The 10,153-nt window shown below is 46.8% G+C and overlaps 1 protein-coding gene across 1 annotated transcript; it reads right to left on the bottom strand.

Moving 5' to 3' along the window:
- Positions 1–8,654: 8,654 nt before the first annotated feature.
- Positions 8,655–9,121, bottom strand: EI90DRAFT_3122183 (uncharacterized protein; the record flags this gene model as incomplete). The annotated part of the gene is made up of 2 exons (XM_039063468.1): positions 8,655–8,849; positions 8,918–9,121. 2 exons carry the CDS (start codon positions 9,119–9,121, stop codon positions 8,655–8,657), a joined length of 399 nt encoding a protein of 132 aa, XP_038917273.1.
- Between the last annotated feature and the right edge of the window lie 1,032 nt (positions 9,122–10,153).

Consider the following 10,153-nt stretch of genomic DNA (forward strand, 5'->3'; position numbering starts at 1 on the left):
GTCTCTGCCATCATCTGAATTGCCAGGGGTAAAATCCTTTGCCCAACGGGCCCTGGACAACATCCAGGCCGCTCACGATGCTATTATCAAGAGTCGTGTAGAACAGGTTATCCAGGTGAACCGACATTGGCACCCTGATTCCCCCAAACTGAAGAAGGGGGACTACACATATCTTTCAACGAAAGATCTGAACCTCCCCAGGGGGAGGGCACACAAGTTGTTGCCAACTTATATTGGCCCTTATGAAATACTGGAGGTATTTGAGGACCCGTTGAAGGAGCGGAGCTGGATCACCTTATGTAACCAGTTTCCTACGTCCAATAACGATATTAGAGTTTGTGCTGATTTGCATACTGACCGTGTTTTGGTTGCCAAATATATAATTGTTCACTGTCTAAACAACAATAAACACCCCCCAACGATCTCACCTGATGTATAGATCGTCTATGGATAAAATTCTATATTGACTTTACTATGATTTCTAGTCAATATTACACCTAGATATACCACTTTTCAGTAGGACGTGATTTTCCTGATAATTTACTGAAGGAAAACTACTAATAAAATAATTCCGCAATAAATGTTACTCAATACAGGAGTGACCAAACTGCTCTTTCTATCGCTTAGAGTGCGTGCTAGTTATCTAGCAGGTTCAGGATCGCTCACTTTTCTCCTGTGGTGTGATAACCAAGTATTGCTGAGAGATTATTCAATTAAGAAGTCCCTCCACCAAATTCTCACTAATTCTCACTATGACACTTTTGTTCAGCTGTGTCTAACTGACCCTAACTCACGCTTAGAGTGACGTGTTAGTTTTATATTAGCTAACAACTAATATTTGCTTTTATCTTTTGGAGCAAATGAACCAACCACTGGTGAGGAGAATTAAACTTTTATTTCTACCTGAGGTTTGAGAGGGGGCAGAAGCGGCGGCCTTTTATGCTTTTCAGAGGCCTCTCTACTCCCACGCCTCGCACTAGTTACATGTGCTACATTTGTATTATAGATAGTTCTAGAATGATATAGGGGCTTGGGCTGTGTAAGCTTAATAATGGACTTAGGACATGACTCAGCAATAAGTAATTCATTTCTTTGTCTTTTGGGCCGATCTTAGCGGGATCTTGTAGCGCTGAAGCTATGCTCTACACCGCCTTAATTACGAACGGTTATCTTTAGAAATGACTTGGCTATAAAGGAACTTTCTAGACTGTTCTCTAATTGACCCCTTTTTGTGAAGCCGCATCATTACTAATGTTCTAGAGCCTTCCCAATTAATTAACTGATCCGAAAACTTCTGAATCACTTTATGCTTATGATCCGAGATCCAGATCATCAATCATTTGTTTGTTCCGATTTATTTGAGCTTAAAATCAAAAAGTTTTGATGAATCATGGGAAAATATACAAGATCCGGTTTTTTAGCATTTTCTCCTCTTCTGATGCGATCAAAAACTGTCCGCCGCGCCGGGGAATACTCTGTCATATGGTATTCGGTCCGCCAGACTTCCGGGCGCCAATATATTTCCCTTGAGTCACATTACTTTTTGTAAGAATTAGCAAATAAATATATATGAATTATAAGATGTTTCGCCGTTTGAGCAATATCTCCGTCAGTTTTGAAGCTTTTAGAATGAAACAAAACCATGGATAAAGTTAAGAAACAGTTCTTCCAGATGGTAAAAAGATTACAGTCAAAAGTTTACTGGTTCCCGAGATATTCACATTTCTTTCCCAATGTTCCTTCTTATTCTGTCGTCTATGTGCTATTTTCTTGTTGTAGGGATATATTCTTTGAATATTACACCTATGCCAGGTTCTAGGCATGCTTGTGGTAGATTAAATCTCATGCTACATGGGTGTAGATAAATGATCTTCTAATGTCTGTCCAGTCTCATAAAGATCATGAGATCTGTTAAACGTCTGAACTTGTCACCTGTTCATTGACTATTCTGATAGATCATTGTTTTATTCTTTGAATATTATTTCTCCTACACCGTCTAACTACATCCTCAGGCTTCCCCCAGTGTTGACGCAAAGAAATATCTTTGCGAAGTTCCATGTCTCATGGCTTGCACCTCATGAGCTGAATGATTCTGTGTTATTCCCTGGGCGTGCTGTAGAAGTATTTTACGACTTTGGTGACGACCCAGAACAGGAATACCAGGTTAAGGAAATTGTCGACCATCGGTGGGACGATGATAAGTCTTTATGGTTCCGTGTCCAATGGGGACTTGGTGACTACTGTGACCTTACTTGGGAACCCTTGGCCAACGTAAATGATCTAATTGCACTGGATGACTACCTAACAGTACAAGGGGTAGAGAACATTGAGGAACTGAACCGTCAATGATGGGATCAGATGCTGGACAATAGATCCAGTGTGTCAAAGACCAGGTCGAGATGAAGGAATGTCTCTGTGGTGGAGGGCTTCGGCCTCAGCGACTTATGCCAGGAGCGCTGTGCCAAGTAACACATCCGTGCCCTAACTTACTAACTGGCAACCAGAACTGAAGGGGGTAAACTCTAGTCGATTTTATTACTGAGGTGTAACCTATGTACAAGTTGAGTATATATATAGTTACAATGAGGGTGGGCCCACAAATGGCGGAGCCGAGTGGAGCGGAGCTAACAGGGTTAAATATTGGCTGATTGAGTATTACTGACAAGTCAGGTTATGGGGTTAATGGAATGGTAGGCGATAACCCAGAAATGGAAAGGAGGGATAGGCCCGAAGGTGGGCTTGCAGGGCAAGCGAGTGTATTGCCCAGCAGTGTTACAAAAATGGGGCCGAAGTGCCCATTTTCGTCCGTTCTGGCGCAGGAATAGGAAAGGGGGTTGGACATAGGGGTTTACAGGTGGTTTCACAGATGGTTTGACATGTGGTGTAACAGATGTTAGCACAGCGGGTTTTTGTTGATTATTGATTGGATAAACTTAATTATTATACAAATCACGTGATACAGAACCCATAAGAGTCTAAGATGGGAAATTCCCATTTCCATAACAAGCAGAGGCGGGAGTGCGCTAGCGGATGTTGGAGCTGTCTGGAAGCCTTCGGGGCTCTGTACTTAGGGAGGTGTAGGTAATAAATTGAAAAGAGGGGGTGGTGACCATCAAGGGATACTGAGGTGATTGCGGAATACGGGAGCTCTGAGGTTAGTGAAGGAGCGGAGGTAGTCCGGAGAGATCGGAGGTAGTGGAAGTCGATGGCCGTGGATGGATATGACACAGCGGACCATCATGACTGCAGCGTGAACATCGCCTACCGGTCCGATACCAGTGGATATCAATGCCTTATCATGGCCAACTATGGTGTTGAAGCCATGAGTTGCCTAAACTGGCAAGTCCGGGAATATCCGAATAATATCGGATAAATGCAATGAATGTTAAAACTTGCGGATTTGGACGACTCCGGAATGGAATCGGAGACTTAGCGTGGAAGGACCTCGGCCTCAGCGACTCAGGCGGAGCACTGTGCCATTGCTGGTTGTCCTAGGGGTCCCTAATTTCGGATCTAGCAGAGGGAAAGTCTCTTGGGGGGAATTCATGTCGATTTCGGACTGAGGTTACAAGTTACTAGGTACATTGTATATAAGGAGGGGTCCGGAATCAAAAGGAACAAGGGTAGGACAAAAGGAGACAAAGGGAGATGGAAAGAGGAACAACACTGAGGGTCAAGTGTTTGACTCAATGGTGTTTCCCAAAGGAGGAATGAAGGGCCAAGACCCAAGAAGGAAGGAAGGAGGATGGGAGTTGGGAATGGCTAGCTGACTGAATAGAAAGGAAGCAGCAGCCCAAATAGGAATGAGGGAGAATAGCGGAATTGAAATGGACAATGCAATAGTTGCAAGGTCCGGAGTAAGTCCGGAAAGTCCGAACTCGGAGGTTAAACTCCGGAATATTGGCAAAGGTAATTAAATGGAATGAGCTAACCAATACAATGGGTATAAGCAGAGGTGGGGTCAAAGTCCGAGGTCGGAACTAAGACCGGAGGTTCCGGAGACGAGACATGAACGGGATACCGGAGCGGAGGTCCGGAGTCGGGAGCATAGGTTTTGTGTACTCATCTGGAAGGTGTCGAGGTTGGGGTTGGACCCGGAATGTTCCGGAGTCGGACCAAAGGTGGTGTCCGAGCCGGAGGTGGGATAACCTCTTGGGAGTCGGCAAGGAGAAAGTGATGGAAGGGAAGTAGGGCTCCGGAAGTCGGAGTTCGGAGTTCCAGGAGCCCGGAGCGGAGGTCGGGATTGTATGGATATGACAATGAAAGCGGGATCAAATCCTGCTTCCTACCATCAAATTTGAAATCGCTCAAATGAACGCGACTGAATCCCCCCTTGCTGAATCTTCCCTCAACCTTTCCCCCATCAAGGAGGCCCTGGTAGACTCCAGCCCAAATTCCCCACTTGTAAGTCCCACCACGGATGCTGCCATGTCGTTGATGGACAATAACTCCACAGTCGCTCAGACTGTCGCCCCTGAAGCGCCCAGCATGGGCGTTTTAACCCCAAAACAGGACCCTTTGGTCCTGCCCACTTGTGTAAGCATGAGTGAGAAGTACCCCCACCTGCCGCATTCCATGCAGACAGGGCTCGATCAACTCAAAATGATTATGGAAGTCGTGTGGGCCCGTATCGAGAAGAAACTCGAGAAACATAAGGAGACTATGTTCGAAGACAAACGTAGAAATGATGAGCTCAACAAGCTCAGGAATAAGTATGAAATGTTGCAGAATGAGGCCGATGACCTGCGTTCTGAAAACGACTGTCTTCATCAATGGATCGAATCCCTCTGTAAGGCCAATGACAAACTCAACGAGGACGTTTTTAGAGTCGTGTGCACAGCAAGGGGATGCCCTGCATCTCCCAAACCCACCCCAATTCAACCTTCTGCTCCCTCGTCGTCACAGCCCACTGTCCCCCAAACCATCATTACCCCTGGGGTTGGCCCAGTGGATCCTGCATCGGCCAAGTCTGCACCGTCAAAAAAAACCACCTCTTCCAAGAGATGGGCTCCCACGTCCGATGATGACGAGATGGAAGGCAAATGGGTTGTTGACCCTGATGCCCCCTTTGAGGAATTTGTTGCAAACCATCCACCCAGTTACCACTACTATGAGTACTATGACGCCAAACTCACTGAAGTGCATGGCAAACCCCTACCCCCACTGACATTATATCAATCGGTGGCCCTTCCTACCCGCTTCTACAACATTGACCATGTTGACAGAATCAAATTCCCAGATGCGGCTGCGCTCCTCTGCGACAAAGAACCTAAGTGGTTTGAATTGGTTCGAAACTACATACACACTGAAGAAGGTGTGAGATTCTACGCTACAATGTACCATCTTGCCTGGTCATTCAAGATGGGCAAGTGCTTGCAAGAGGACATTGACACCTGTACTGACTGGTACAGGGTGGCTACAAACAACTGCGCCTCATGAATGCATATGTCACATGATGACATTGAGATGGAGGTGAAAAGACTTCCCAACCAGTACCCCCTGGCTTGTATTGCACAGATGTACATCCTCACGTGTCAATGGATAAAACCAATGACCAACGACACTCGTGAGTGTCGTAAGATTCAACGTCAAGAATGAGCACTTATGTACTCGAACCCTCCCCCAACGTTGTACTCAAACCCACCTATGATGTATGTGAGCCCACACCCTGTGGCATATCTGAACACCCCACCTCCGCCACAGTACCCCCCTCCGATGTATGCACACTTGTCGGTGTACGAATCTGCCCACACACCACCAGTGCATGGGCATGCTCCCTCCACTTCCCATGGATGCGGCCATCCCACGCACCATGCCCATTACTTGCACTGTTGTCAAGATGAGGATTCATCCATGAACGATGCTGACGTCGAGACTTGTCACTATGACGACAACTATCTCAGTGACGATGTCGCTGTTGATGCAGCAAGGTCCATGATGACTTGTAGGACCACATCGAATTGCCCATCTGGCTCTGGCCCATCCAGGTCCATGCTGCATAAACGAATGAGGAACTGATCCCCTCATATCCCTACTTTTGTCAATGACAATGCCATCATTGATTACTCACCTTCATCAACGACAGGGCCATCGTTGATTATTAACTTCTTACTTTCGTCAACAACAATGCTGTCATTGTACCTTTCCTCTCTTGTCAATGACATTATTCACTTTCCTCTTCATCGACGACAATTCTGCTGTTGACAATGGCATTTAATGAACTCACAATGATGAGAAAGTCGTTTCATTGTCGACAACTCTGTCATTGAGATCTGGGTGCATATGTTCCAGGAGAAACTCTAAGTGGGCTTCGCCTACAAACTGTCATATCCATACAATCCCGACCTCCACTCCGGGCTCCTGGAACTCCGAACTCCGACTTCCGGAGCCCTACTTCCCTTCCATCACTTTCTCCTTGCCGACTCCCAAGAGGTTATCCCACCTCCGGCTCGGACACCACCTTCGGTCCGACTCCGGAACATTCCGGGTCCGACCCCAACCTCGACACCTTCCAGACGAGTACGCAAAACCTATGCTCCCGACTCCGGACCTCCGCTCCGGTATCCCATTCATGTCTCGTCTCCGGAACCTCCGGTCTTAGTTCCGACCTCGGACTTTGACCCCACCTCCGCTTATACCCATTGTATTGGTTAGCTCATTCCATTTAATTACCTTTGCCAATATTCCGGAGTTTAACCTCCGAGTTCGGACTTTCCGGACTTACTCCGGACCTTGCAACTATTGCATTGTCCATTTCAATTCCGCTATTCTCCCTCATTCCTATTTGGGCTGCTGCTTCTTTCTATTCAGTCAGCTAGCCATTCCCCACTCCCAACCTCCTTCCTTCCTCCTTGGGCCTTGGCCCTTCATTCCTCCTTTGGGAAAACACCATTGAGTCAAACACTTGACCCTCGGTGTTGCTCCTCTTTCCATCTCCCTTTGTCTCCTTTCGTCCTACCCTTGTTCCTTTTGATTCCGGACCCCTCCTTATATACAATGTACCTAGTAACTTGTAACCTCAGTCCGAAATCGACATGAATTCCCCCCAAGAGACTTTCCCTCTGCTAGATCCGAAATTAGGGACCCCTAGGACAACCAGCAATGGCACAGTGCTCCGCCTGAGTCGCTGAGGCCGAGGTCCTTCCACGCTAAGTCTCCGATTCCATTCCGGAGTCGTCCAAATCCGCAAGTTCTAACACAAACTACTATTATAGCCTCCTGCAATGAGTGTGCCCCTGTTTGCATACATCTTTTGTATGTAGAACGTTAAAATTTTATTTCTTTAAAAATGCTTGTTTTCCCCTTGTGTATATATGCTTGTACCCTGTCTGCGATTTAATATCACAAGGGAGGAGGATGTGAGGCCCCGGCCCATGTCTATATTCCGCCCACAACATTGTTGTCTGATAATTATGTCGCAACGCTAATTTAGCGTCACGGAAGCTTCTCTATTTATTTGTGCCGAGAATGCATTAGAATGTATATAAACCCTCGGGGTAGCTGTAAAAGGCAGATCAGCCTTTACTTCTACCCTGTTAATATACAGCCCATCACAGTGTATACTTAGATGGACCAACTGAGGCCTGAGGCGAACAGGGGAACGGAATGTACTGTCCCCAAAACAAGTAAGATCCCTTTCACTCTGGTACCTCCTTCCCTCCGGTACCTCCCCACTCCTACCTTACCTCTGGTCATGTTATTCTTTGTTGTTTTATCATTTGATATTTTCTACAACCCCAATCTTCCGGACTACAACTTCCAGGCTCCGGACCTTTCCAGACATCTTCCCCTGTAGTCCCCTGCTCACTCATAGATGGGCTCAGGCCTTCCCATTCAGTTGGCTTCTAATCCTCCCACTCCACAAACCTCAGATGTAATTTGGGCTTTTTGCCTATTCCATATTTGTCCTGCAGAGTTCTTTCTATTTACTTCTCCTTCCCCTTGGTAACCTTTGTTTCCCTTTGGATCCAATTATCTCTGCTATATGTACGTGCATACCACTCTAGTAAATAGTTCCCCCACTTATAATATCAAGTCCTAAGTCCTTGAACCCAAACCCTCTTCCAGGATGTCTATCATGTTCTACTCATCTGCTGCTCCACCCTGAACCAAGAACTGAGTGACAGGTGCATCTAAAGGTGCCTTGGTATAAAACCCAACGAATCGCATGACAAATGATTGACCCTCACTAATGCCTCCATCGTTAAGTGGTGAGAGGGGGCTTCTGGCCCCCCTTCCACTGGCAGCCTCAGTTCCTCCATTGCCAGCCCCCCTGACAAATTGGGGACAACAAGAACATAATGAGCACAGCGCTCTGTTCTGAGTCGCTGAAGCTGAGTCCCTTCAACACCCTGTCACCCTCGGAGCTCCACCCCACCTCCAGTCAGCCTCCGACCCACTGTCGGATGACCTGGAACACCGAGCTCCACCAGACACACCTGCCTGGGTAGCGATCGGATCCATCCCTGGGTGGGTTCATGACACTTAGGATGGCTCAAACAATAAAATACGAAGGCTGTTGGGCCTTTGCAAAAGCCAGTCATTGACCGGTGACAAACAAAATGAGATAGTAAGAAATAAAGATTGTTTGAGTAAACGATCATGCACAGTGGAGTAGTTGGTATCATTGTTGACCATACAGAATGTGGAAAGCACTATGCTTTCTTCTTGCCCTTTTCATGGGGCTTTTTGGTGACAGGTTGGTCACCTTGAGTTTGAGTTGTTGAAACAATGGACCCAGAAGAGGCAGGATGAGAGTCACTTGGCCCTGAAGAAGGGCCTGCAATGGCATTAGCCATTGGAGAAGTTTGCAACCTTTGGGTTGCAGGGAATTGGCAGGGTGGGAGTGGCTCAATATCAGAATCATGTGTTGACAAAGCAGATGCTTTGTTGGAAGTGATGTTGTCATCATCATCACCTCATCCTCAGTGGTTGAAGTGTGTTCAGGGCCCTGCACTGGGGGCATTGCAGTTGGTGGTGCATACTTGCCAACATCCAGTTTGGACAGTTTGAAGGTGGCATTGTTTGCTGCCCTTGAAGCCTTTGCCTCTTCAGAGATGTAGTGCCTCGACAAAGAAATGAGCAGGTACTTTGTGGCCACATCATGAATGATATCAGGCATCCAAGGTTGTCTCAAGCTGCCTGTTCAATTCCAAAACAGATGGGCTCTGCCCATCAGTTTGCATGTATTGTTGTCAGGGAAACCACACCTGACCATACAACCCCAGAACCACCTTCCCTGACCTCCCCCCACTTCCCTGATCCTCCCACCTTTCTCACAACTACAGCCCACATGCAAACCCGTGGGAAAAATCACATGGGTCAAGGCAAGCAACTCGCCTTAACCCATGTGACACCTTTTCCACATTGCAGGAACTTCTACCCATAGTCACATTACAAACTGTACAGAACATTTCCCTTTTATAGCAGCCAAGCGGGGAATAGGGAAACTTACCCTTCTTCTCAACTCAATCCCCACTTAGGCAAGTTGTAGCTACCTTCCATAATACATGACAACTCAATCCCTGCTTAGTGAGTTTGAGGAGCTTGGGATAGGATCCAGCACCTGGCTGCCTGGGACACCGTAAGTGTCCAGCTCTGAGGTAGGGCTGCCCCCGGACAGAGGCTGGGCCCTGACAATTGTTCATGCAGTTCTCATGCCTCATTTGACATGTTGTCGATGCTGTTGATGGCCTTGAGATTGATCCTGTTGAGGTTGACTAAAAATTTGAACCCACTGGGCACGTTCATGAAAGGACACAGGAAATTTTCTAGTCACCATTGATGGTGATTGTCAGGTCATTGTACCACCCATGGCTGACCACTGTCAGGGATGCATCCGGGGTCGAAGGGGCCCGGGTATAATGCCTGGCACTGATGTCGGAAAAGTTACAAATCCACTGCATCACGTGATGCCCATTCCAATGCATTGCAACGCATTTCAATGAATCACAATGCCTCAGCTCACTGTTACAATAGGTATACCAAATGCCATTTCATGGTGTATGACATTGTAACTGACCCCATATTTGTGTAGCAACAAAATAAATGTTTTTTTGCCATTTTCAAAACTCTAGGCAGGATACCAGCCTGTTTTCAGTATTATTGACACGTGGTCTAATTTGGTTCCGCAATTGGGTCCAATTATCTCAAA

This window comes from Cantharellus anzutake (assembly GCF_015039405.1).
Source record: "Cantharellus anzutake strain C23 chromosome Unknown EI90scaffold_18, whole genome shotgun sequence".
NCBI classification, from domain to species: Eukaryota; Fungi; Basidiomycota; class Agaricomycetes; order Cantharellales; family Hydnaceae; genus Cantharellus; species Cantharellus anzutake.